General features: G+C 42.0%; 4 protein-coding genes across 11 annotated transcripts in view; 2 read left to right on the plus strand and 2 right to left on the minus strand.

Moving 5' to 3' along the window:
* The window catches only part of LOC121945698 (immunoglobulin superfamily DCC subclass member 3), a 25,262-nt gene extending 13,288 nt beyond the window's left edge, over positions 1–11,974 (plus strand). For 5 of the 7 annotated variants that reach the window (XM_088084786.1, XM_088084787.1, XM_088084788.1 and 2 more), the window contains 8 exons: positions 3,011–3,176; positions 3,949–4,199; positions 4,281–4,445; positions 5,058–5,246; positions 5,529–5,636; positions 5,725–5,848; positions 6,680–6,779; positions 7,412–11,974. In XM_088084786.1, coding sequence (XP_087940912.1) covers positions 3,011–3,176; positions 3,949–4,199; positions 4,281–4,445; positions 5,058–5,246; positions 5,529–5,636; positions 5,725–5,848; positions 6,680–6,779; positions 7,412–7,492 — 1,184 coding nt within the window. In that variant the 3' untranslated portion in view covers positions 7,493–11,974. Of the gene's footprint in view, positions 1–3,010; positions 3,177–3,948; positions 4,200–4,280; positions 4,446–5,057; positions 5,247–5,528; positions 5,637–5,724; positions 5,853–6,679; positions 6,780–7,411 lie in introns of those variants that run through there. The other 2 variants (XM_088084791.1, XM_088084793.1) reach the window with 2 other exon arrangements.
* A 1,065-nt stretch (positions 11,975–13,039) lies between these two features.
* LOC121945699 (gonadotropin-releasing hormone II receptor-like) lies at positions 13,040–19,300 on the minus strand. Its single transcript, XM_088084794.1, has 4 exons — positions 18,718–19,300; positions 16,022–16,562; positions 14,091–14,292; positions 13,040–13,687 (listed from the first exon to the last, which is right to left on the minus strand). The coding sequence occupies exons 2-4, from the start codon at positions 16,559–16,561 to the stop codon at positions 13,287–13,289; spliced, it is 1,143 nt and encodes a 380-aa protein (XP_087940920.1). The 5' UTR covers position 16,562; positions 18,718–19,300; the 3' UTR covers positions 13,040–13,286.
* A 149-nt stretch (positions 19,301–19,449) lies between these two features.
* On the minus strand, positions 19,450–27,715 carry ttc24 (tetratricopeptide repeat domain 24). Its single transcript, XM_042489593.2, has 13 exons — positions 27,370–27,715; positions 25,871–26,081; positions 25,296–25,589; positions 24,983–25,184; positions 24,296–24,502; positions 23,910–24,038; positions 23,392–23,513; positions 23,215–23,271; positions 22,108–22,163; positions 21,905–21,978; positions 21,350–21,461; positions 21,176–21,217; positions 19,450–21,073 (listed from the first exon to the last, which is right to left on the minus strand). Exons 2-13 carry the CDS (start codon positions 26,072–26,074, stop codon positions 20,962–20,964), a joined length of 1,611 nt encoding a protein of 536 aa, XP_042345527.2. The 5' UTR covers positions 26,075–26,081; positions 27,370–27,715; the 3' UTR covers positions 19,450–20,961.
* Positions 25,296–27,855, plus strand: part of iqgap3 (IQ motif containing GTPase activating protein 3) — a 25,553-nt gene continuing 22,993 nt past the window's right edge. The window contains exons 1-2 of one of the 2 annotated variants that reach the window (XM_088084799.1): positions 25,296–25,645; positions 25,882–26,149. The gene's annotated coding sequence lies outside the window, so the exon portion shown is untranslated. Of the gene's footprint in view, positions 25,646–25,881; positions 26,150–27,830 lie in introns of those variants that run through there. The other variant, XM_088084798.1, reaches the window with a different exon arrangement.

Below are 27,855 nucleotides of genomic sequence, written 5' to 3' on the forward strand. Positions count from 1 at the left end.
TCCATCAGAGCAGCCTGCAGCAAGAAATTATCCCCCACTCCTCCTCCTGCTGCGCCCCCAGAGGTTCAGGGTCAGGTCTCCCGTGGGGGTCCAGCCCTCTCCAGGACTCTCCAGGACCCCTGAATATAAACCCTAATCTGGACTCTTTGAAATGAAATAATTCACTTGGTTTTAAAAATGTTTTGTTTGGGACCTGAAGGGATTCATTTTATTTTGAAAGGAAACAGGAAACAGAGGCTGATCAATGGCTAAAACATGAACTGATATTCAGAATTATTATCAATTAATATGAATACATTTATTAATAAATATAATAAAAAATAAAATATTTTAGCAATATGTTCAGCTGCATCTAAACAGGAGCTGTTTGTGGGTGCGTTTGTTTCGTCTCCTGCTGCTGCAGACAGAGGAGGTGTCAGAGGAGGTGTCAGAGGAGGTGTCAGAGGAGGTGTCAGAGGAGGTGTCAGAGGAGGTGACAGAGGTCACACAGGCTCTTGTGTGTGTGTGTACTCGTGTGTGTTTTTGTGTGTGTGTGTTTCCCACACTGAGAGCTTCATTAGAATAATTAGCATTAGCATTATTAGCATGTGAAGAGCTCCACTTCACAATGAGGACTTTCTTTGGTCTGAAGCTCCGTCTGTCACAGATCTGAATATTTAAAAACTTGCTGACGTCACAGATTCGTGGCTGAAGTCCTGCCTGTCACAAAGTTGACCCTTTTAAACACGGATCAGCATTTCACAAGCTTTGACCCTTTGAAAACTGAGCACATTTATTTGATTTCTGTCAAAAACATGGAGAAACAAAGCAGGAAATCTCCCCCTAAATTACCTCAGTTTTTTAAAAAAAGAGGAATATATTACATATTCTTACATTAGTGTAAGAAAATTCATCTGAAAAAATGGATACATTTCCAGAAAACTGTATTTCTAATTATAATAAGTTTACATTTAAAATTGATACAGAAAAAAATACATTAAAACATGTTCGATAAATACTTTTTTATTAAAAATCTGCACTTTTTTAGGTCGTTTTCTTGTTTGTTTTCTACTCTTTTTTGCTTATTTTCAGGTAGTTTTCTCACAACTTTTTTTCAAAATTTTGTCATGTCATGTGAAGTTGCTTGTTGCGATTTATGAATTTAAACAGAAACACACAAAGTTAAGATTTCCTAAACGAGGAATATTCTGAAGTTATTGTTGAAACTTCATTTTTATTTGTTTGTGTTTGAGCATTTTAAACAAAGGAGTACTTTTACTTGTCACAGAGTATTTGTATTTTAGTGAAGTAACTGAATATTTGGCCAGACACTCAAGCTGTGTGTGTGTGTGTGTGTGTGTGTGTGTGTGTGTGTGTGTGTGTGTGTGTGTGGGTGTGTGTGTGTGTGTGTGTGTGTGTGTGTGTGTGTGTGTGTGTGTGTGTGTTTTGCTCTTGAACTTGAGTTTCAGAGTGTGTGAAAGGTCGTCGTTTCTCCACAAATCAACTTTATCTGTTAATGAAGCCCCGCCCCCCTCTGACCTCTGACCCCTCCTTCTCTGTATGTGGAGCAGAAGGGGGCGGTCCTTCAGGAGGTTATTTAGGGTGACAGAGACACGTGTGTGTATGGTCTCTGTGTTGCCGTGGTGACGGACCGGCCGGAGGCGAGACAGCACCTGTCTGTCTGATGGAGAGGACGGGGGTGGGGGGGTGAGGAGGGGTCAGAGGTCAAAGTGGTGTTCAAACACAAAGACACGTTCAAGTTCAGACTGAAAAGTGTTTGTCATGCAAAACTCCAGATTCTTCTTCTGCGGATGAATAATTCGTCTGTGCTCAGTGTGGGAACATGAAGAAGAAGAAGTGTTTTCACTCACTGCTGTTAAATTACTTTCAGTTATTAATATCAAATAATATAAAACAACATTTAAATTTAAGAGATTATTGGAAATAAAATAAATAAATAAGGTTTGTACCTTATCTTTAGGTTTTTTTGGTAATTTTTTGACCAGTGAACTCACCATACATCATTTCTATTTATGAGTATTTACATAACATCCTTTAAATTTGATACACTGTATGGTCATAAATTTATATCCTTAAAAAACTTAAAAAACGTCTTCAAATAACAAACATGCTCATTGTCAAACATGTCAGAAAATAATTTCAAGCAGCAGAGTTGAAAAAGGCATAATTGTGATGTAAGAAAAAAACAAGGATAATAAATAACAAATAATTCAGTAATTCAGAATAAAGCACCAAAAAAATAACAAAAAATTACAAAAAAGGATTAAAAGAAGAAGATTTTTAAGTCAAAAATATTTGAACACAGAAATTCATCATCTTTCCTCTGCAACAAAATCACCAAATTTAACAACAGGAAGGAATTAAATTCTTTAAAAAGTGCAGAAAAGACATTTTTGAGATTCAACATCTTTTTAACCCTTTAGTGGATCCTGTGAGTCTGAGCTCTGCTGCCCTCTGCTGGACATTAACCACTACTACTACTACTACTACTACTACTACTACTACTACTACTACTACTACTACTACTACTACTACTACGGGCTCAACTCAACATCAAATCATTACGTTTTACTACTTTTAAATTGATGGTGTTGTTATTGGATAAAAAACATATTTCTGATCAGGAAGAAAATATTTGTATTTTTATACAAACACATACAGACAAAAAAAGTAATATTTACACTGAAAAGCATAAAGCGAAAGAAAAGGTTAAACACACAATGACTTGTTTACATTTTGGAAAAAGGAGTGAGACGAAGTAAAAACATTTAATCGCATCTCTTTTTCAGCTTCCTTATTCATTTAAATCGATAAATCTCCAAATAATTAAATATATGTACACCCACATACTCAAAATCAAATATCCACAAATTTTCATTATTATTTACAGAAAAGGGAAGATAAATGAGGAAAAAATAAATATGAATATATATTGTCGGACCTCCTCCACCAAGTAAAAATCATGTTTTTATACATTATTTTAAAATATTTTTTTGTCTGGGTATTGCAGCTCCTCCAGAGTTCGTGCAGTGGCCTCAGTCGGTCTCCAGACCGGCGGGGGGCAGCGCCGTCTTCAGCTGCACGGCGGCCGGCGCTCCGGAGCCGCACCTGATCTGGCTGAAGAACGGCAAACTGCTGACGCCCAGCGGCAACGTCAAACTCACCAACGGAAACACGTAAGACGTTAATCAGCTGATCAGCCAGGGAGGTAGAAACAGACACTTTGAGATCTTCAAGTTTAACCCTTCGGGCCCCGCTTTAATATTACTCACACTCATATCACTCTGCACACAAAATGTGCTCTTCAAAATGAGGCTATAAAATATTACACATAAATGTGATTTTCTGCTTTCATTGAGTTAATTTTTAACAACCATCAGTCCTAATCATAAATATCAAATATTCATTAATTTTCAGAATTTTATCCCTTTAAAGGCCAGATGTTTGTCATGATGTCACTGAGTTTTTAGATGAAAAAACACAGAAAATATCAGATGTTTTTGATTATAATCCCAGTCTGGGATCTGACAGTGATTTACAGCAACACTGATTTTTAAACATCATTATTTCTTGTGTCATATACTCAGAGACCAGTATCACACTGGAGTAGAGACCAGTATCACACTGGAGTAGAGACCAGTATCACACTGGAGTAGAGACCAGTATCACACTGGAGTAGAGACCAGTATCACACTGGAGTAGAGACCAGTATGACACTGGAGTAGAGACCAGTATGACACTGGAGCATAGACCAGTATGATAGTGGAGCAGAGACCAGTATGATACTGGAGTATAGACCAGTATGATACTGGAGCATAGACCAGTATGATAGTGGAGCAGAGACCAGTATGATACTGGAGTATAGACCAGTATCACACTGGAGTACAGTCCGGTATGATACTGGAGCAGAGACCAGTGTCTCTGACGCTCTGCCGTGTCCCCCTGCAGGACTCTGGCCATCACCCGGATCACCGCGGAGGACGAGGCCATCTATCAGTGCATCGCGGAGAACAGTGCCGGCACTAACCAGGCCAGCGCCCGCCTCGCCATCAGCCAGGGGCCCGAGCTGCCGGAGGCCCCCACCGGGCTCCGCGCCTCGGCCCTCGGCTCCACCGGCCTGCGGCTGACCTGGGATCAGCCGGCGGAGCGCGTCAGCCAGCAGATCATCGGATACGTGCTGCACATCAGACGGCTGGGCGGTAAGACACCGACCGGAGATCGGGGGACGCTCAGACCCGTGTTTGTAGATCCCTCTGACCTTTGACCTTTGACCCCCTCAGAGCCGGACAGCGCGGAGTTGCAGGAGGCCGTCAGTAAGACCACCTTCAGCCACGAGTTCAACAACCTGGAGGCCGCCACCACCTACTCCGTCTACCTGAAGGCCTACTCCGCCCTGGGAGGAAGTCAGCAGTCCAACACCATCACCGCCACCACACAGGGCGGCGGTACGTCCACCTTAAATACTTTAAATACTGTGATACAGTCCACCTTAAATACTGTCCACCTTAAATTCTGTGATACAGTCCACCTTAAATACTGTCCACCTTAAAAACTTTGATACAGTCCACCTTAAATACTGTCCACCTTAAATTCTGTGATACAGTCCACCTTAAATACTGTCCACCTTAAAAACTTTGATACAGTCCACCTTAAATACTGTGATACAGTCCACCTTAAATACTGTCCACCTTAAAAACTTTGATACAGTCCACCTTAAATACTGTCCACCTTAAATTCTGTGATACAGTCCACCTTAAATACTGTCCACCTTAAAAACTTTGATACAGTCTACCTTAAATACTGTCCACCTTAAATACTTTGATACAGTCTACCTTAAATACTGTCCACCTTAAAAACTTTGATACAGTCCACCTTAAATACTGTCCACCTTAAAAACTTTGATACAGTCTACCTTAAATACTGTCCACCTTAAATACTTTGACAGTCTACCTTAAATACTGTCCACCTTAAATACTTTGAAACTGTCCATCTTGAAGTCATCCACCTTTAATGTTTGTCCACCACGTAATCACAGTCTGTCTCTGTCTGTCCCACAGTTCCCAGTTCTCCCAATTTCTTCACTAAGGTCCTGAACCAGACGGCCATGCAGGTGTACTGGGAGCTGCCCAGTAAGCCGGGGAAGCTGGAGGGCTTCAGACTGGAGTACCGCGGGGTGTCCAACCCAGACCTCCACGGACAGGAGACGTTCCCGGGACACATCAACACCCACACCATCTCCCACCTGGGTGAGTCCTCTTAAAGGGACAGTACACCTGTTTACACACTGTTATAGTGTTACAGCTAATCTGTTAGTTAACCAGTTAGTTATCTAACCAGCTAGTTAGAAGTCTGTTCTGCAGTTATCTGGTTTAGTGGACAGTGCGGTGGACAGTGTGGTGGACAGTGCGGTGGACAGTGTGGTGGACAGTGCGGTGGACAGTGTGGTGGACAGTGTGATGGACTCGTCCATTGAAATCTTACATACTGACACAGACTGACGCGTGTCTGACTTTGTGTCCGTCCTGCAGAGCCGGCAGCAGTTTATGAGATCCAGCTGGTGGCGTTTAACGGGAACGGAGACGGTCCGTCCAACCGCCGCCTCGTGTCTCTGGCTGACGGGGGAAACACTGCGGCAGGTAGGAGCCTCAGCATGACCCCTGACCCCTCTGTGACCTCTGAAACCGGTGAAACCAGTTTAAGGGGATGTCTCTGTGTGTCCTCCAGAAGGTCCCAGCTGTAACTGTAGTCAGTCCCACGGCTCCGTGTCCACTCTGCTGGTCGGCGTGCACAGCGGCCTCGCCTGCGTCCTCTGCTGCCTGCTGCTCGTCCTGCTGGGATACAGACGCAAGTAAGACCTTCACCATCATCTTCATCATCATCATCATCATCACCACCATCACTATCATCATCTTCATCATCATCATCATCACCATCACTATCATCATCTTCATCATCTTCATCACTATCATCATCTTCATCATCATTTTCATCATTATCATCTTCATCATCATCATCACCATCATCTTCATCTTCAACATCATCATCATCACCATCACTATCATCATCTTCATCATCATCTTCATCACTATCATCATCTTCATCATCATCTTCATCATTATCATCTTCATCATCATCACCATCATCTTCATCTTCATCTTCATCATCACTATCACCATCTTCATCATCATTTTCATCATTATCATCTTCATCATCACCATCACATCATCTTCATCTTCATCACCACTATCATCTTCATCTTCATCTTTATCTTCATCATAATCTTCATCATAATAATCTTCATCATCATCATCTTTATCATCATCTTCATCACCTCCCTCTCTTTCAGTAACAGACTCCATACACTAAATCCTCTTCATCTTTTTTACTGTTGAGTTTTTCTACTATTGACCCTCTGATTTTTATTTTAGGTTTTATTTTTAGGTTTTAAACCTTTAGTGTTTTCTAGGCTTATGTTTTGTTTTGTTTAATTTAAAAAAATATTTTATTGTTTTTATCTGTTTTTATTTGTTGTTTTTAACTTTTTTTTTTCTTGTGTAATTTGTTTTTACTGTGAGCTGCTTGCAGCCTTCGGGATCAATAAAATTAATCTAATCTAATCTAATCTAACCTAATCTAATCTAATCTAATCTAATCCATCCTCACTCTGTTCTGCGTTCAGTTTCTTCTGCAGGAAGTCAGCGAGCTGGGAGACTCCGTCCACCCTGGATGGTGTCAGAGGTGCTAAAGGTCACACTGCTGAGAGCATCGAGCTGAACCAGGTAACACACACACACACACACACACACGCACACACTGGAGTGTTCGCTTTAATTAGGGTTTAATTGACACAGGTGCTCACACCTCTCCTCATTATGATCCATCACCTGCTTCCATCAGTAAAGTATCCGTGGTAGCCACACTGTCGCCATGACGATGAGATTTCTGGGATGTCCTTTTGCTCTGAGATCACTTTTATCTTAGCTCTTATCGTTGTCTCATTTATTCTAACTGTATATTTCTGATGTACTTTGTGAAACACTTTGTAACTATACTAGCGCTACACAAATTATTATTATTATTATAGTTTTTATAAAACTCAGACAGCTAACACTGGAGTAATCATGATGTGAATGTTTAATATGCTTAGCGTTGTTTTCTGGTTTGGACTTTTTACCGCGATGATCCGAGTGCGTTGCATGTGCTGAATGTCGTTACAAGAGGAGAAAGTTGGGTCTAAACTAGCTTTCGTATTTTAACGTCTCGCCGTCTCATTGTTGTCGCTAATGAAACTTACGCTACATCACAGGAAAATGTTTGTCCAACAGGCTCTTATTTTGTTAGTTTGGTCTCAGCAGAGGACGCATGACATCATCTCATTATCTGACACTGTTTCCGTCTGCTCCGCCCACAGAGGTGTGACTCCGCCCCTCCTCCAGTGATGGTCATGGTTGAACCGACTCCACCCGTCCAACACGGCACAGGCACCGGATAAAACACTACACATACTTCTACCTCCTCCTCCTCCTCCTCCTCCTCCTCCTCCTCCTCCTCCTCCTCCTGAGCTCCAGCCTGTGGTCGCCTCCTCTCCTCCTGGCAGCCTTAGAGCCACTTCAGCCTTTATGAATGACTGAGATTAGAGTTTATCTTTAAGATTATTGAGATGAGAGATTATGAGTCTGTCTAAGGGACGTCCAGAGAGCATCCGATACCACAGGGGGACGAAATACACCACGTAATACTCCAGAACACCGAAAAATACTTTAGGACACCAAGAGCACTATAAATACTTTAGAAAACAGTTTAATGATTCAGAACACCACAAAATACTTTAGGACACCAAGAAATACTTCAGAATTCCACAAAATACTTCATCAACATCATGAAATACTTAAGAACACCATGAAATACCTTAGACCACCACAAAACACTTGACAATGCCACAAAATACTTTAAAACACCATGAAATACTTTAGAACTCTGTGAAATACTTCAAAACACCACAAAATACTTTAAAACACCACAAAATACACCAACACTAAGAAATACCTTAGAAAAACACGAAATAATTCAGAACACCAAAAATACGGCAGACATCACAAAATACTTCACAGTGCCATAAAATACTTTACAACACTGTAAAATACTTCACAGATGTCCACTTGCTTTGACTTCAATTCATGATAATTTCATCTTCAAACTGAAACCAAAGCTGAATTCTGATTTGATCTTTAAAACAAACATTTGTGAGTGACTTGAAGTTGGCGTTCGCGTGACTCCGGCTGGTTGCGTTCGCGTGACTCCGGCTGGTTGCGTTCGCGTGACTCCAGCTGGTTGCGGTCACATGGTTCCCGTGTGGTATCAGATGCTGATGTCACCATCGTGGCGTCCTGGATGCTTCCTGTTGAAACCAAAACCTTTTTACTTCAGTTCGGGGTCAGTTTGAGTTTGTCACCGTCGGTGCCGAGTTTCCTGAGACGATGAGGCCTTCCACCGGTCTGACCAGAGACGGGGTCCTCAGAGGATCCACTGTGGGTTCACCTGAGCAGGTGTGGCCTGCTGGTCCTCTGAGGCCCAGAGCCAAAGGGATTTATTATGTTCTGGTCAGCAGGTGACTGTAGAGGACTCTCCTCTGCGCTGCTTTAGCCTTTTAGTGTTTGTTTGTCTCACCGAGTTCGCCTCAGACCAGGATGTAGAGGAAGACCACAGTCAGCTGGTTGTTCTCCCCCCGTCCTCCCTCCTTTAACTCCTCCACCAAACTCTTTACCTCCAAAGAGAGCTACCTCGGGCTCAACGCCAAACGCCTGACCTACAGGCGACCGTTAGCCTCCTGCTGCTGGTCAAAGCTAACCAACCTCAAACCAAAAGCCTCGTCCGGGGCCACTTTGCCATTTTTCTTCCTCGTTGTACCAATGCCGATGTCCTGTGCCCGACCGTCACCCAGAACGTTGAATGTTGCTGGCTTGAACCCTCCAACGATGGATCGATCCATCGCCGTCCTCCTGCAGGACAAGACGCCGGAGGGAAACCACAGAAGATCTCAGCTATTTTTGAGTTTGACTCTTGACTGACACTTCCTGTCTGACTCCGAAATCCTCCTCCAGTGCTGCGTCCAGGACCCAATCCAGATCTGACCTCTTAGTTTCAAATGATTCAGTAACTTGCACAAGGATCATACCTCCGGAAATCCAAAACCTGATCCAGATCTAAATCTAGGAAAAGGATTGCCTTGAAAAATGTGAATAGATAAAACTATTACTCTTAACGTTTATATCCAATTGTTAAGTTCACTCCAAATTTTGTCATTTTTACTTGATTTTCTGAAGTTGTTGCAACTTAAATATGACGAGTTTTATAAATCAATCTTTTTAAGTGTCAACAACTTCACTTAACCAAGTTCACAGAGCTATTTGTATTCTTCTGGTTGCAAATCAGTCAATAATATTCATATTTTCTGTTTAAATCAGAACTCGCAGATCTCCTCACTTCATCGTTGGTAAAATCCTCTTTGTCATGATGAAGTGAAGTCAGACTAACTCGTTTATTTAAAGTTTATAACACTCAGAAAGAACAAGCTGATTTTTAAGTTGAAAATACTTCACAAAATGAAGTAATACAGCTAGATTTCAAGTAAACTTAACAATTAGATAGAAAGTACACAAAAATTAAGAATGAAAGGTATATAAACTTTACTTTTTCAAGGCAATCGGTCTCCAAGATTATTTTAAGTAACATCAACTTGTCAGATTTTACGGTGCAGGAATCTGTCCCAAATCTGATCCCACCCAAAGTCACTAATGAATCTGATCCAGATCTTTTTTCTCTGCAGAAAAATAACTCACACAAAGTCTGATAATTCAGGAAAGGACTGTTAGCTTCCGTGTTTCCTCCTCCAGTTCAAAAACCGACCGTGTTTGAGCTTCATTAGTCCGGTGACCTGATCCAGGTCCTTCACCGCCACCAAATGATCTGTTTGGGTCCTGAAGCTCACTGGAGATGTTGGAGGACGAACCGAGACCTTCGATTGTTCGAAGCGGATCCACTGAGATCTAGGAACAAAGAAGATAACGTCCTGGTCGTCATGGAGACGCCTCCTCCTCTGCAGGCGTCTCACCTTCACCTGAGAAGACACGTCGAGGAGTTCAGCGTCAGTCGACACCTGAGAGAAAAACAGGTGAACCAGGAAAGTTTGGACACTGTGGACGTCTCAGTGAAGGACGTCCCAGCCCTTTTCTGTCCGAGTTGTAAATTAAAGTTTTCTTTTTTTTAATGTTTGTGGAGGCAGCGACTTCCTGTCACCTGTCGGCAGGTGCGCGCAGCCTCGTCAGTCATGTTTAAATTGACCTCTTGTTGTCTTATAACGCCTGAAAGTAACTTCTAAACTTTCCCCCGTAGATGAACAGCAGCTTTCTGTAGAGTTTCAGCCAAACTTCCAAATATTCTTTAAAACAAGCGTCCAAAGATAAAAAAAAATAGTTTTTCACCGTTTTCCGTTCAAACTGTTTGTTTTCGTCTGCGTCCTGTTTTTCAGAGTCGAAGAACAAACAAAACCAAAAGAAATACTCGCTTTCACGTTTTATACCTCAGACTAAAACACTTAGGAATAAAGGAGAAGTGGATTTGTATTTTCATAGATTCTATATTACATGAAGAGCTCCGTGTGTCAGAATGAGTTTAAAAATAGCCAAATAAGTGAATTATAGAAACACTTTGACCAAAAGCTCCGTCATGAATTTTACCTCAGTTTTTTGTGTTTAGAGCCACAGACGGTCTGTGTCCAGTTTGTGGTTGAATGTCTTTACAGCGTCTGTCTCTGATACTGTGACCCTGAGACCCCGAGAGACCTGAAAACCAGAGACCGCCAAGATCCCGAGACCCCGAGACCCTGAGACACTGAGACACTGAGACCCCGAGACTCGTTCACAGTATTTTAAAAAACCTTATAAACTGCAGGTGTAACTTAAACTTCAGTTGTTCAGTTTCAGCCTTTTGATATTTGCGAGTTACGTTGAGTATCATCGAGTTTAAGTCGAGTCTCGAGTCTCGACCAGTCCCGTTGAGTCATGTCCAGTCTCATGGAGTGGCAGATACCCCTGCTGCTCCCGTAGTCCGGTCCTCGGAGTCGAAGGTCGCTGTCGGGTCCGAGTGTTTCTAAAATTTTTAAAACAAACTAAAATGTTTATAAAAAATAATGTTGGCTGTTCTTTTTCTAGAACTTTCTTCTTTCAGTTCATTATTATTTTTCCGTCGCTGCCGTTCGGCGGTGAAGAGGAAATTCTGCCAAAATGAAAACCTGTAAAGAAGAGCATTTAAAAGTTTTTTTATTATTAATGCTAATAATATTATGATTATTACCATTTTACCTCCCTGTTGTTTTCTTATTGTTTGACATTTCTGATTATTTTGGTTAGTTGAATGATGTGAATATGTTTGTAGAATTTGAAAAGTGTCAGCTGAAGGTCGAGTCTCTGATTAAACTTATTAGCCATATTTAATAATAAGCCATACATGGGATTTCCAAGCCATATTCTACAGATGTTCAGTATTATTTTATTTAAAAGAAGATTATTAGTTTAAATTCAGACTTTGTCCGCCTGTCGACACGCTTTAGAAACTAAAAAGATGTAGCGATCGTAGAGACTGAAGGCTAGAACCAATGAGAAAAGTGATGCTTTAATATTTCTGATTTCTTTTCTCTCAAAACGTTTAATTTCATTAATGTGTCATTTGGGGGGAAAAAAGAGCCTCCCAAAGCTTTAAACTGCTTTATAAACCGAACAGGCGAAAACAGAAGCATGAAGAAGAGATCAGAAACTGAAGAGGACAGTTTTTAAATGAGGTTTGGTTGTTTCCATCCGGGTTTGACGCGGTTAAATATCAGTGAATGATTTCTGCTTTTGCATTTTTAAAATGTTTCACCATCTGTTCTGATGTTTCGACACATGAAAACCAAATAAAACCAAATTGGAATAGAAAAGAGATGTCTTGTCTTTTGTTGATTCATCATGAAATAAAGTGATTTTGGTTTCCAGGATCTCTCTTCTGCTGCTTAACTGGCAACAATCCTTATTTTCATCATGAAATATCTGCAGTTCAATTTAAGTTGTTTTTTTTTTCCAAATCTTAAACAAGCAGCAAATTTAGCCAACAAGCCCCAAACTGCAGTTCCTCTAATGGCCACCAGAGGCTGGCTCCAAAACAGTCAATCTCCACAGACTTTCATGTTAAAACGCTCATATTTACAGCAGAAATAAACACGTTTACAGCCTGGAACAAAAACGGTTTGGGTCTATGTTGCTAATTTCAACATTCATGACAACTGCATGGGGGGTGGATTTTCATAAAATTTGCAGCTAAAGTCGCTAAAACGACGACACCTTCTGTTAGTACTGTAACCATGTGTGACCCCATATTGATACGCGTCGGTGTCGCAATTTCTTTCTTTATTTGTGTGTTTTCAGTTAATGAAATGCAACTGTAATGTTTTTGACATTTAAAAAATCTTGTTCTGCATTTGTTTGAACTAAAAGAGCCTCTAAAGAGTTAGTTGTAGCATATTACCGGATAAATGAGAGTTTAATTACACTGCATGAGCTGTGTGGGAATTTTTAAAACTAGTTTTGATATACAATATTACAGTTATGAAATGCACTGGTTGGTTTACTTGCATGCATGAAGAAAGATCACCCTTTTTTAAAAAAGGCGTTTGAGAATTTTTTTTGTAACAAATTTAAGGAATTTTATTTCAAGGTTGAGTACCATAAAACAACAATAAATATCTTTATTGATATGATATTACTTTCTTAAAGCTCTGAACTCAACAGCCTTATATTTGGGACCTGCTTTTATTTCCTCTCACACAAAACTGCCGCTCAGCAAAGACGGAAATACAATCAAATTGTTCATTAAACCTCTTTTTTTGGATCTCTCTTGTTTACTGTGCTGGTATCACTGTCTTGTTTGTTTGTTTGTTTGTTTGTTTGTTTGTTTGTTTGTTTGTTTAGTTAAATTGTATGTGAGAAAGAAATAGCAGCAGTTTGATAGATGCACTTTTATTTTAATCAAATGACTCAATAAATCAATAATCAACACTACAGTTTTCTTCCTGTAAAACAATCAATTAGTTTCACTCTTTCTGAAAAAGAATAATAATAACGAGGTTTTTGTCCAGCTGATGGACTCAGAGTCCTGAATCCCGGTCAGCTGATCAAGTTCAGGTTTTCTTTGTCTAAAAGTGTTCAGGTACAAACTGTGACATCATTAAACTCCTGTCCTCTGGTTGGTCCCCGTCAGACGCCGGCAGCCTGGTTGTTGATGGCGGGGTCCGCCTCGTGCTCCACGCTGTGAGGGTCCTGCCTGGCAGACAGTCGGTCTGGAGATCGTGGCGAAGCGTCCCTCTTCTTCCCGCGGCAGCAGGCGGCGAGGTCGGCCCTGAAGGACGGCGTGTAGAAGCCGTAGATGACGGGGTCGCAGCAGGTGTTCAGGTTCCCGAACAGGAAGAGGGCGTGGTGCACGTACTCAGGTGTGACGCGCAGCATGTCGGGCTGGAACCAGTACCAGATCCCCAGCAGGTAGTACGGAGTCCAGCACACCACGAAGGATAGCACGATGACCACCGTCATCTTCAGAGTCTTCATCCGGGCCTTCGGGATGATGTCAGTGCCGCTGCGACGCAGGTAGGACTCACCTGCTGAGAGAGGGAGGAGCTCTGTTTGTGATGTCGTACTGTGTCCATGTAGCACAGGTGAGTCTGTCAGGTAGTGCAGGAGGTACAGGTGTTTCAGGTGGGTCTTACCTTTATCTCTCAGGTGTTGCAGGTGCATGTACAGGTGTAGTACAGGTGTGTTACAGGTTTATCTTACCTTTTTCTCTCAGGTGCTACAGATGGGTAAATAGGTGTGTTATACCTTGTCCCTTAGGTGTTGCAGGTAGATGTACAGGTGTCACGCAGGTGTGTATTAAGTGTGGATTACCTTTGTCTCTTAGGTGCTGCAGGACATACAGGTGTCTTACAGGTCTGTCTTAACTATGTCTCTCAGGTGTTACCGATGGATGTGCAGGTGTAGCACAGGTGTGTTACAGGTGTGTCTTACCTTTGTCTCTCAGGTGCTGCAGGTGGATGTGCAGCAGGATGCGGCTGTAGCAGCAGCTCATCACCAGCAGTGGGACGACGTACAGCGTGGTGAAGTGGAACATGTTGTAAACGGTTTCCTGCCAGCGGCGGCTGAAGCTGCCGTGAGTCGCACACTGAGTGAAGTCCGCGGCCTCCATCCTGATCGCCCGAAAGATGAAGATCTGCAGGGAGACAGACGGACGACTCAGGTAACAAACATCTCAGAGCGGGAAATCCCTTCTGACCTCAGTGATCTATGAACACTCGATGACAGTTTACTTCAAATCGTTTGTAAAAAAGAAATTATATTTAAATGTTACTTTGTTTGAAACATGTTTTTTAAAATTAGAACATTTCAGGTTCAGGAGAGACGATTGAAGAGTATTTAAAGGTTATTTAACCGTTGGAAACCCGGAGCTACATCAGTTTTCTTGTGCTGTTTAGGTGCATTCAACAAGCTATTTGACCTTTGAGATCTGACCAGATTGATTTTATTTCTTTCAAAACAGTGGAAAAAAGGAAATAACTAACTTGGAAAGAAATGTCCAAAAAAAGGGCAAGAAATTGGTAGTTAGTTGACAAGACAACTACCCAAAAATTAGTTTTAAAAAAAACAGACGGTAGAATTATTAGAATATTGTTCAAAAAAAGGAAAAATGCCTAGAAAACTATATTTGTAATATCTAAAATGTTACATTTAAAATTATGATACAGAAGGAAGGTTTTGAAGGGTTAAATGATTTTGGCCTCAGCTTTGGCTCCTGATAAACTGCTCAATAATCTGCATTTCTGCTGCTGAAACTAAACGGTTATTCAGCTCTTGCTTTCCAGCTGGTGGCCTCTTAGCATTGCTAGCATTCCTTATTTAAATCAAGGGGAGCAGTTAGCCCGAGCTAACAGTGGGGGGTCTCACACGTTTAATCTCTTCATCAGAAACCAGAACATTCCTGCAGGGATTTCAGGTTCTTTCACCTGATGGAGAAACTTCACCGGGATCAGAGAGCAGGAAGACTTTAAATAGCAATAATAATAATAATAATAATAATAATAATAATAATAATAATAACAATAATAATAATAATAATAATAATAATAATAATAATAATAATAATAATAATAATAATAATAATAATAATAATAATAATAATAATAATAATAATAATAATAATAATAATAATAATAATAATAATAATAATGATAATAACAATAATAATAATAATAATAATAATAATAGATCATTTGTTCACAAACCACTGACAAACCTGCAGCTGAACACCTTATAACGTGTAATTTCTTCTGTGATCAGACAAAGACGAACAGATCACCTTCGGTTTGTCCTTCAGTGCAGCTCAGCAGATTATCATATCATGAATATTAAAAAATTAATATTAAAGACAGACTCGTGTGGAGCTCCCAGCTGCCTCGTAACTCTTCTGCAGCAGCTGAGAGGAACGAGAGCAAACAGCGGCTGAAGACGAGACTTCGTGTATTCGCTGTGCTTATGTTTGTTACCTGTGGTCACGTGTTACCTGTGGTCACGTGTTACCTTTGGTCACGTGTTACCTGTGGTCACGTGTTACCTGTGGTCATATGTTTGTTACCTGTGGTCACGTGTTACCTGTGGTCACGTGTTACCTGTGGTCACGTGTTACCTTTGGTCACGTGTTACCTGTGGTCATGTGTTACCTGTGGTCACGTGTTACCTTTGGTCACGTGTTACCTGTGGTCACGTGTTACCTGTGGTCATGTGTTACCTGTGGTCATATGTTTGTTACCTGTGGTCACGTGTTACCTGTGGTCACGTGTTACCTTTGGTCACGTGTTACCTGTGGTCACGTGTTACCTGTGGTCACGTGTTACCTTTGGTCACGTGTTACCTGTGGTCACGTGTTACCTGTGGTCACGTGTTACCTGTGGTGATGCGAGCAGCAGGCTGAGGCTCCAGGCCAGCAGCAGCATGCGTCGGTTCCTGCGGTGTGCGTTTAGGGCGTCCAGCGGGTGCAGGATGGCGTGCTGGCGGTCGAGGCTGATGACGACGAGGATGAAGGCGGAGGCGTGCATGGCGAACAGCTTCAGGAAGCAGAGCAGCTTACAGAGCGTGTCTCCTCCGTACCACTGCACCGTCACGTTCCACACGGCGTCCAGAGGCATCACCACGAACGTCATCATAAGGTCAGCCGACGCCAGGCTCAACATCAGCGGCCGCAGGTGAGACGCCAGTCGCCGACCACGCCCACACCACACGCTGGCCAATAGGGCGAGGTTACTGCAGGCGGCGAACAGGAAGAGGACGAATGTGGCGCCGACACGGAACTGAGCGGCCCGGGTGAAACTGGGAGCCTCCCAGTCTGTGAGAGGAGGGAACTGGGAGCTGTTGGGAGGGGGCGGGGCTACATAGTTGGTGGGCAGAGCCAGTGATGACAGCTTTACGGTGGACCAGTTACCGGACATCCTGCAGAGAGGAAGAAGAAGAAGAAGACGAAAACAATAAAGATAAAGAAGAAGACAAAGATGAAGAAGATGGAGACAAACGAAGATGAAGACAAAGAAGAGGACAAATAGGAAGACGAAGAAGATGATGATGAAGACGGAGAAGAAGAAGACAAAGAAACAAAGAGGACGAAGAAAAAGACGATGAAGAAGAAGAAGAAGGTCATCGGTGATGTCACAGCTGATGTTTGGACATTTTAAAGAACTTGTGACCCCTCAAACTTATCATGCGACTCCCCTGAAGGCCCCGGGCCTCAGGTTGAGAACCACTGCTATAACCTATGACAGCAGACACAGAGGGACATCAGCTGAGCTTGGGGGGATCCTATTTTGTTTTTTTTGTTCCCGTTTGTTTGAGGCAGGATCGCCCGCTGAGCTCTGATTGGACGCCTGCAGACCACCTGTCTGTCCGTCCGTTTATCTACCAGCCGAACGTCCATCAGCTCTTATTGTGACAGAGACTTCCTGTCTGTGCAGACAAAAGATCACAGATAAAAGTCTCGTTAAAGGACAAAGACTCGAAGAACCTGATTGGTTACCATGGTAACTGATTGACACTGAGGAGTCGGCTGACGACGGTTTCACCTGTTCAGGTTTTATAAAGAGGTGGAGCGTGAAAAAGGAATTGAATAAGAATTTATTTTTATTATTGCTGTTATCATTTTATTTATTGATCTATTTATCTGCTCACTTGTGTATTTACTTTTCTATCTCTCTGTTTACTCAGTTCCCAGTCTAAGTTTTTGTGTTTTTTATTCACATGGTTGTGTGTGTGTGTGTGTGTGTGTGTGTGTGTGTGTGTGTGTGTAACACAGCGACAGCCCTTCACTGGTTCATCAATAACTTCATGTTGTCGGTGCAGTTCTTTCCGATCACTGATCGATGAATCACTCATCAGGGATCAATGAAATACGATTATGTAAAATAAAGTTTAGACTGGAGACAACAATAATATTCAGGTGATATTGATTACTCTGACATTGATATGCACACACACACACACACACGCACGCACGCACGCGCACACACACACACACACACACACACACACACACACACACACAGGTCCGGTTACCACAAAGAGCCCACTCTAGTTATTTTTGGCAGCAGGATCTTTGTGTGTTTGTGTGTGTGTGTGTGTGTGTGTGTATACGTGTTGATGTCACCTTGGCAACCTCCACCTTGCTGCAGTCCGGCAGAGTTGATTGGCTGTAATTACCCTCCGAATCATCAGCCTCTCTCACACACGCCTCCTGGTTAATAAATGCAATAACCTTTCAGGCAGCGCTCAGGATATCACTGTTCACACGTTCACAAACAGAAACATTTCCATGTTTGTGCCTTTTCAGACACGCCATGAACACGCTGGAACAGACGGTGCAGGAGGCAGGCCGGCAGATGGCGGTAATGAAAACTTATGAATGTCAAACGCCATAAAACTTAACAGCAGAAGAACAGGGGACATGTCCCCCTTCATGTTTGACTGTCAGTAACTGTTTACAAAGATGGACAACATGACAGCTCCCCCAAAATGTAACGTTTCAGTCTCATCGCCCCCTGGTGTCTGACTGCAGTATAGGTCATAAAGCCCGCCCCTCCATGTTAGTGAATGGGACAAACTAAAAACTCAAACAACACAGCAAATACATTTTTCCTGAAGATGTTTTCTGTCACTGAAGGTCGTTCTCCTCACCCTGCTGTTTGTTCGTTTGTTTTTATGATAAATTTGGTGTGAAAGAGATAAATCAGCTGCTTTTGCACCTTCAGCAGTTACTTTACACAACGGGAATCTGATAAAACCAATTTTCACATTCATCAATAAAAGCCTGATCAGATCTGCAGAATCAATGAAACACTTTCTACTCAAATCTACGAACACTTGCCTAAATTATTCATTTAAATTTTAATCTTTAAAGATAAAAATAAATAATCAGCTGAAAAAAACAAAAATATTTCAGTTAAAGGAAACATTCAACTTTAAATTTGAAGCATCAGTCTGATGTGAACAGCTGCGTTTTCTTCACAGTTTCTTGTTATTGATTACTGATCATCACTCTGATCAGGTTCTGCTCTGACTATCAGTAAGGCTTTTATTGTGAAAAAGTCTGTGTTTTTACCTGATCAGCAGCTCTGAGTGTTTCTCCTCCTCATGTTCTCCGTTCAGGAACCCCCAGAGAACCCTGAAGAACCCTGATAAACAGAACCCGGTCTGATGGGCATCAGCGTCGACTGCAGCAGCTTCTGAAACACTGAGGAGAAACCTTCAGACGGCAGCGCAGGGAGGAGGAGCTCCACGTGAGCGTGTGTCTGTGGGTACAGTTTGTGTGTGTGTGCACGCACAGCATGTGTGTGTGTGTTTGTATGCACGCACAGCGTGTGTGTGTGTGTGTGTGTGTGTGTGTGTCTGCTGATTCAGGTTTAGTTTCCTGCTGTGAAATCCTTCTGTTCTTGATTTAATAATCTGCAGCCTGAAGGTGAAACTGATCTGAAACATCACATTAATCAATGAGTCTCCTGATGTTTCACTGCAGCTGTGTGTGTGTGTGTGTGTGTGTGTGTGTGTGTGTGTATGAGAATATGTTTATTATCAACATCATAGACTTGTATTTTTCTCAAACTGCATATCCATGCTCTTAGCGTTTTCAACATTTTCTGCACTTGTTTTTCATGCTTTCAGTGTTTTTTGGACTCATCACTGTTGAGGCTCTCGATGTTTTCTATGTTCTTGATTTTCTTGATGTTCTTAATACTCTTGATGCTCCTGATGCTCTCAATGTTTTCAACGTTCTTGACATTCTTCGCTCTCTCAATGCTCTCAACACTGTCAGTGTACTCGAAGCTACGGATGGTTCTGACTCTCGATGTTTTCAGTGCTCTTGATGTTCTCGTCACTCTTAATGCTTTAACACCGTAAGTGTTCTCGAAGACTTCCAGTGTTCTTGATGTTCTTGATCCTCTCAGTGTTTTTGATATTCTCTCAATGCTCTAGATGTTCTCGACTTTTGTTGAGTAACTCAGTGTTCTTGAGGTGTTCTCGAAACTCTTGATATCCTTAACATTCTTGATGCTCTCAGTGTTCTTGATGCTGTCAGTGTTCTCGATGCTCTGTATCTTCCAAATTCTCTGTTCTCACAGCTGTTGATGTTCCTAATGCTCTTGATGTTCTTGACACTTTGAATGCTCTTGATGTTCTTGACGTTCTCAGCACTCTTGATGATGCTCCTGATGTTTCTGACGTCAGCATTCTTGAAGCCTTTAAAGTACTTGACGTTCTCTGCATTCTCAACGTTCTCGATGCTTTAAAGTCACTTCCTCGTCACCGTTTTATTTCAACAACAAAATAAAAGACCCGGAGCGTGAAGATATTACGGTTCTTTATTTTAGATCATGTTCTTCTTTTCGCCATCATCAACTGTGTTCTTATATCTTTGTGAGAACCAATTTGCATTTAGACCTTGAGGGCATGTTTGTAAGTGAGGATATTTTGTCTGGTCCCTGACCTCGTGAAGACCTTCAGAGGCCTGTTTTGGGTTCAGACTGTTGAGGTTCAGAGGCATCAGGTTTAGGTTTGGGGAGGCATCCTGTCTATGAGGGTCCTCATAGGTATAGAAGTACACGGTTGTATGAGTGTGTGTGAGTTTGCGCCCGATCAGCAGAATAACGTCTCTAATGAATTTAACATGAGTCAGCGTGTTTCAGCAGCATGCTGAATCAGATTTTGAGGCAGGTTTTCCTGCAGTGACTAACAGCTGACTGTCACCAGGCTTTAGAGTTTTATCATCAGAAAAAAATCATAAAAAAATAGAGACAGAAAGTGGAGTTTTTATACTCGGTCCAGATTGATGATCAATAATAAATATCTGACTGATAACAGCTTTGGGGCCGTTTATGCAGCAATGGTTCGTTCATGAATTCGTTTAACCGACAATCGCATTTTGGGGCCTGAAAACGCAAACTTTTGAATCCGGGTTCCAGAGTGTAATCTCTTGAAAACAGCGCTCCGTCTGCCGCCGTGTAAACTGGCGATGCACAGATCCTGTGAGAGCAGTGACGCCACAGCTGCACTTCGCACATGCGCATCTCGTTTCAGAAAAAAGTCATGTGCGAGTAGGAGGACAACGACAGCGTGGTTGTGATCGTGTTGCTGACTCTACGGAGTTTATTAATGCTGTTTATACTCAGCGTTGTGTAGAGGAAAGCCTTTATGCGCAAACACTTCTATGGTGTGTCATTACAAACTTACACCGCCAACTACTGGCCTGGCGTGCGTACTACAGCGTTTTCGGTTGTTTTTGCAGATCTTGTGCGTGAGACTCGTTCTCACAGTGTTCTTATCCAAACGTGTCCTTAGGTGGGTGAGTCTACATCAGCGAACAGAACCGAGACCGCCACCTGGCGACAAGGGGCGTGGCCTCTCTGGTGTCACCTGGGCTGGTGGGCGGAGCCTCCGCCTCCTGGACCAATGAGGTTTCACTGAAAGAAAAAAACTAATCTCACGTCTTTTATTTGAATTGTATTTATGAAAGTCCAGTCACAGTAGTTTATGGTGTGATTTGATTGACAGGTGTCAGTTACCTCTCAGTGTGCGGCTGGTCTGACTGGTCTGACTGGTACAAACTGGAAACACAGACACAAATGTTAACAACAGAAATGGGTTCTCAACTCCTGGGTCGGGGCCCATCTGTGGACCTGCAGATCGGGTTGTGTGAGACTGTTAAACTGTGTGGTTATTATGAACATGTGTGTTACCTGTGCGGTCCAGGTACCATGCTGATGTGTTCGGGTCCCTCAGTGGCGCCGTCCCTCGCTGACCCACAATGCTCTGCTGCTTCCTGTCTGGCTGTGGCGTCCTGCTGTGACCCTGTTCACACAGTTTTACATCACTCACTGACTGCATCAAATAAGCCGCTTTTACACAGAGATGACGTTATAGTGCCACCGCAAAGTCCACCTTTTAAGCCGCCCCTGAAATTTTACACAGAATGAAACAATGGCGGCATCATCATCATACGCTGCACTGCGGCATCACGCAATCAAACGAGTAATGATGTTAGTGACGTTTAACACGTGAACGTCCACCTCTAGCCTGACATATAACATACGTGTCGGCGCCGCTTTATAAACAATAACAAAGGTATAACGTGTCAACAACAGTCATTTGACGTCTCCGTTATCTGGCAGCTGATCTCTTCTATTTATATAGTTTAAACCATAAAAAAATGCAAAGCTCTCACTCTGTTGATGTTTATGTCATCGTCTACAGTCTCATTCTGCCTGTTACTAACTGGAACAGGTGAGACTCACCTTGCCCCTCCCCCCTCTGACCGTCTAGCTGCTGGTTGGATGCTCGGTCTGGACTCTGTGTGATGTCACTTTTCCTGTGAGGGGACCAGATTAATGAGAACTGAACTGATCACAAATCGATCTAAGTATTCATACATTTCTGAAATGAGGTTTTTTTGGGCTCTGGTCTGTCATAGAGAAACTGAGAGCTGATTGGCTGTTACCTGATCCGCTGTCCAACATGTGGGCTGAGTGGGTGTGGTCTGGGTGGGCGTGGCCTCTGAGAAAAAAATACAAAAAAAAAAAAATAAATTTATTGTATTTTGTTGAAGTTAAGGGTTCCTGAAGCTTAAGGCAAGGTAGATTTAAGACTTTTTTATTGCCAGTCCGAATTCAGTAACCAAAATTGAAGAGCGACAGTTTTATCTTGCCTTTACCAACAGAAGTGAAAAATATGTGGCATCTCTGGGCGGTGATATTCAACTATTTGAATTCCTCTCATGACGAGTCTAAGAAAAGGAATTTATTAAATGATTGTTCGTGTTCAATCACATGTTTTGACAGACAACACGAACAGCCAATGATAATGAGAACAGCACAGCAGAGGACCAAATGCAGCGAAGGACTTTGACTGTAGAACAGCTGAGTGTTTGACAGCCACAGCATTTCATCATGGCGGATCAAACAGCTGATTGTCCGACAGCAGCGCAGTGAGACAGACAAACAGAGCGCAGCTTCTCCTCAAAGCACCAAAGTGTCTGAAACAGACACATCTGCAGAGGTGAAAGTGACTTCTTTAGACATCTACAGACGACTTTGTGTTAGTTTCAGCTTTAATCAGACTTTGGATGAATTATTTAGAAACAGGGCAAAAAACAAACCACAAAAAATAAGCAAACTTTTTTTTTTTAAATTGTAATCGAAGTGAAATGTTCAGTTAATGGTGATATTGATTTTAGGTATGAGGCTCGGACCTTTGCTGGGAGGAGATTTTAGTACCTGGACCTCTGTGAGTTTTAGTAGAATAGGTCCTCCAGCTGGTGATGCTGTTCTACAGTATATTTGTCATGTTCAATGTCTGACAGAAAATAAATATTTAAACTAAAGTTAACCTGATGGTATCTTCATATCTCACTGAGGAGTCAAAGCGAACCTTTAAGACAGAAATAGTGATTTGATGTATATCGTGATAAATATCGACATCGACTGATATGAAAAAAATGATCACGATAAGACTTTATCTCATATCGCCCGGCCCTCGTTGGAGGTGTGATGTGGTTTTTTTGTTTGGTCAGAGGTGTGATGTCGTGTTCTGGGTCATGTGATCACACCTGCAGAGCTGCAGTCAGACGCTCCACCAGTCGATCTCGAACACCAACAGGACTGTCCTGATAGTTTAAAAAAAAAACGCTGAGAGGTCAAAATGATGTGTAACATCTGATAGCTGATTATTGACAGATCATTGATGAGATTGAATCGTCACGTTTCAAGTGACCATGAATAAACACCTTGCAGTGCGACAGAGCGGTCAGAGCCTGTTTGTAGAGCTGAACTGCTTTCTGCTGCTTCCTCTGCTTCAGGTAACACTCTGCTAACGACTCACACACCTGAACCTGCGCCAGGTGGTCCTCTGCAGACAGACAGGTGGAAACGTGAACGGGACCCTTACTGAGCTGTTGCAGACTGTATTTATTTGGTTCACCTTTGTTTATATTTTAGTTGATGTTTCTTCACAGTTTAAAGTCAAATAAAATTAAATCAAATCTTTAGACTTTCAAACTGACTGAAGAAATGAAAATGAAATGATATTGACTCCCTCTGACTAAATAACATGAATAATCATTTATAAGCGTTTGTAAATATGAATGAACATTAATGAGCGTTAATGAACAACAAATACATATTAGTTAATAGTCACACATTAACAAAAATGAACATATATTAATCAAAGCTAATACACATTAAGAAACACTAGTAAACGATGACAAATAGTAATAACCAGTAATAATGAAGTTATTACTTTTACCTGTGTCTCTGAACCCCTGCAGAGCGTGAATGAAGCTCTCTGCTGCCTCCTCATCATCACCCAGCTGACTGCAGGCAAACCCCAGGTTACTGAAACAACGGGCCTGATCGCCACGGCAACCCAGTGAGCCTGCGCGCGCGCGCGCACACACACACACACACACACACACACACACACACAAAGTATATTAATGTGTGATATTTTATTGAATGTCTGCAGTGCATTTTTGTGACTATTTTGTGTAAAGAGTTCTGAGGTAGTTGATCAATAAAAGCCCTGATTGACAGGTGATCAGTGTGATTGACAGGTGATCAGTGTGATTGACAGGTGATGTTGTGATTATGACTGACAGGTGATGTTGTGATTATGACTGACAGGTGTCTGACCGTAGAGTCCAGCAGCCAGCCTGTGGTAGCCCACAGCAGGTGTGAACTGGCCCACAGAGTTCAGGGCGGCTCCCAGGTTGTGAAGCACTTTGGCCAGTAGGGGGGGCCGCTGAGCGGCGGGGCCCAGAGCCTGCTGGAAACACCTCACCGCCTCCTGGAAACACCTGAGCCGGCAGTAGGACATGCCCACTGACAGGTACAGCTCACCTGCACGACAGCAGACAGTTAATCAAATAACTATAATGAAGTCATCTATTAAAATGATGTTGCCTGTAAACTTTTCAAAACCTTTTAACAAAGGTGGGTTTCCATCACAGATTTGCACAAAATTTAAGCAATATTTTAAAAATGTCGATAGAACACAATGTGGAGAAATACTGCATTTCCACGATTTCACAGAGGTACTGTAGATTCAAAACTTTCTCAGAGTTATGTGATGCAATAACAGCTTTTGTAGCTTAAAATATAACATAACATAACATAACATAACACAACACAACACAATATAACACAACACAACACAACACAATATAACATAACACAACACAACACAACACAACACAACACAACATAACATAACATAACACAACACAACACAACACAACATAACATAACATAACACAACACAACACAACACAACACAATATAACATAACATAACACAACACAACACAACACAACATAATACCCAGGGTCTTTGGGTCGGTGATGCTGTCTGTTAAACTCAGACACTCTGCCAGCACGCCAATGATGTCATCGGCGCTGAACTGATCTGATTGGATCATGTGACTTCCTGCCTCTTTGAGGGCAGCAGCTGCAGAATCCAACATGGCTGCCACTCTGTAACTCTCTGCAGCTCGCAGGAAACCCTGAACCGCCTGAGACCAGTCCTGCAACACACACACACACACACACACACACACACACACACACACAGCTGTCACCTGACATCTCACAGGTCACCTGTGCACACCTGGTCGGGCTCTGGTCCTGGTCCTGACCTGCGCTCTGCTGTAGCAGCGGCTCATCTCCATGCAGGCGTCTCCCTCGCTGCCTCCGTCTCCCTGCGATCTGTACAGCTGAGCGGCCTGCAGGAAGTAGCCGGTGGCCTCTTGGCTCTGCCCCAGTGCATTGTGGGCCAGGGCCAGGTTGAACTGGAGGTCCGGGAGCCGGTCGGCCTTCGGGCCGGGCTGAGCCTGACGCAGGAGGTCCAGACCTTTCTTAGGCCGGCCCGCCTCCACGTAGGCTGCACCGAGGTTAAAGGAACAGGCCCGCAGGACCCGAGAGTCCTGCAGCTGAGGAGGAGCAGAGCACCAGAATCAGGATCAGGATCCGGATCCGGATGCCTGATGTGGGCGCTGGTTTGTTGTTGTTGACAAAACAAATGATGCACTAAGTGAAACTGTGATAAGAACCATGTAAAAATATTTTTAGTTTGTTATGTTTGGAAAAATAAATACAAGTATTTGATTGGTAGCAGCAGATACTCAATATCAGATGACTCGGAGTCCTGCAAACTCTACTGTGATTTATTGCTGTTTTTACTGCTGGTGACCTTTGACCTCAGCGGTCTCACCTGTTCTGCAGCCTTCAGAGTCTTGTTGAAGCAGCTCAGAGCGTCTTCGGTCCGTCCCTCCTGCAGCGCTCTGTGACCTGCAGACGTTAACTCCTCGATGTCCACCTCCTGAACCTCCTTCTTCCTCACCTCCCGCTCCTTCCTCCTCCTCCTCCTTCTATCCTTCACCTCATCGTCACCTGGAGGAGACGCATCAGACGCCATGTTTGACCTGCAGGAGGAAAAGACACCTGAACAGAGTCTTACGAGACACACAGAGACGCGAAAACAACTAATCCGGTGAGTCTTCTTTTAAATGGTTATAATAATAAATAATAATAATAATTAATAATAATAATAACCATGATAGCAGATTATTTTGATTGATTCATAACTGATTTATGTATTTAAATATGACAGCAGGATACAGCATGGATAAAAGCAAACATGGATTCATCTCATTCATTTTAATCTGACCTAAATTTGTAAATAGTTGTAATAATTCTGCTTTTAAATAATTAATTTAACGTCTTTAAAACTGAAAATGATGTGAAAATTTTAATATAAGGTGAAGTCAACAAATAAATAAGATAACATTACATTAAATTAGATTAAATATAAGGTTGTTAAATATTATATTGACAATACATCCACTCAATAGATCAATAGTTCATATTGGTGCAAGAGATCAAACTGACAAGATTCAAAAACTGAATTTTTATTATTTGAAAATTGCATTTCCTCCTCCAGTTTGATCGTAGTAGAAGCTGAAACTAAGCTGACAGCGCCCCCTGCTGGAGGAGTCCGCACATGAGCACAAACAGGCATTTTTTTAAATAAAAAAACTAAAATAAGTTCAAGAAAATAAATATAAAATAAGAGGTTTTATGATTAACCCTTTGAGAGCTGGATCGACATCAGTTTCCTTGCTCTGTGTTCAGATATAAGCTGTTTCACACTTTGAAACCTGAACAAATGGTTTGATTTCTTTAAAAAAAACATGGAGAAAACGAAATGACAACTAGGCAAGAAATGCACCACAAACTGCAAAAAAATATTATTATAAAGGGTGACAAAGAAATGACCTAAAATTCAGTTTTGTTAGACACCCCCCCCTTCCAAAAAATATCCATGAACTATATTTCCGATAAATTCATATTTCAAATTATGCTTTAGAAAAATATAATAAAAATATAAACAATTCAATTCTCAGCAGTTTTTTTAGGTTGATTTCCTTGTTTGTTTTTGTGTTTGATTTTTTTTTAATTGCTTATTTTCAGGTAATTTTCTTTAATTTAACTTTAACTTTTTAATTAATTTATTTTTACTGAGGTTTCAAAGGGTTAAACGAGATCACGAGCATATTAGAATGAAGACATATTATAATGAGAAACAGACATCAAAACGATAAAAACATGAATATAAAAGTAAACTGAAGATAAACACCTAATCTAGTGTATGCTATCTCCTGCTAGCCGTTAGCCTTTAGCCGTGTTAGCTCACAGTGAAGCAGCTCTTACTGTTTCCAGGTGAAGATGAAGGTGAAGATGAAGATGAGGATGAGGATCCTTCATTCTGAGTTGTGCAGACATCAATAACACTTCTAATGTCAGATAAATATGGTTTTTAAGTCAAGTGTTAAATGAAAAAGCTCGAAACATCTGCTATGGCTGACTGTAGTTGACTCCGTTGCTATGGCAACATGGAAACGACCACAGAGGAAACGAATTAAAAGTTGTTTTTTTATTTAAAAAATATCAATTATCGATCTAACAGAGAGTTTCGTGACCAAATAGATCCCCAATTCTTGTAAATAAATAAAAAGAATGAAAATATCGTATCGTTTTATTTTAACGCCAAGAAAATACATAGACCATAATCCAACGCGACAACGTTCCAACCAATGGGAAGGGCGGTCGGTCGCTCGGCCAATCAGAGAGCGGCGGGAGCTTTCAAACTTCAGACCGGAAGTAGCTCGCAGCAGCAGCGGACAGTTTGAAACCGAG

The sequence above is a fragment of the Plectropomus leopardus genome, chromosome 11 (assembly GCF_026936395.1).
Source record: "Plectropomus leopardus strain MGB_pleo_1.0 chromosome 11, ASM2693639v1, whole genome shotgun sequence".
Lineage (NCBI taxonomy): Eukaryota > Metazoa > Chordata > Actinopteri > Perciformes > Serranidae > Plectropomus > Plectropomus leopardus.

Bases quoted from the DNA above. Each gene is read 5' to 3' on its own strand.
- ttc24 (XM_042489593.2), bottom strand. From the start codon at position 26,074: ATGGCGTCTGATGCGTCTCCTCCAGGTGACGATGAGGTGAAGGATAGA. The intron at 22,164-23,214 runs GTGTGATCACAT...TTTTTTTCTCAG, and splicing joins GTCTGACTGCAGCTCTGCAG to AGGCCACGCCCACCCAGACC. The intron at 21,218-21,349 runs GTAACACACATG...CTGTGTTTCCAG, and splicing joins ATGGTACCTGGACCGCACAG to TTTGTACCAGTCAGACCAGT.
- LOC121945699 (XM_088084794.1), bottom strand. From the start codon at position 16,561: ATGTCCGGTAACTGGTCCACCGTAAAGCTGTCATCACTGGCTCTGCCC. The intron at 14,293-16,021 runs GTAACACGTGAC...GTCTCCCTGCAG, and splicing joins TGCTGCTCGCATCACCACAG to ATCTTCATCTTTCGGGCGAT. The intron at 13,688-14,090 runs GTAAGACACACC...TCCCTCTCTCAG, and splicing joins GCAGCACCTGAGAGACAAAG to CAGGTGAGTCCTACCTGCGT.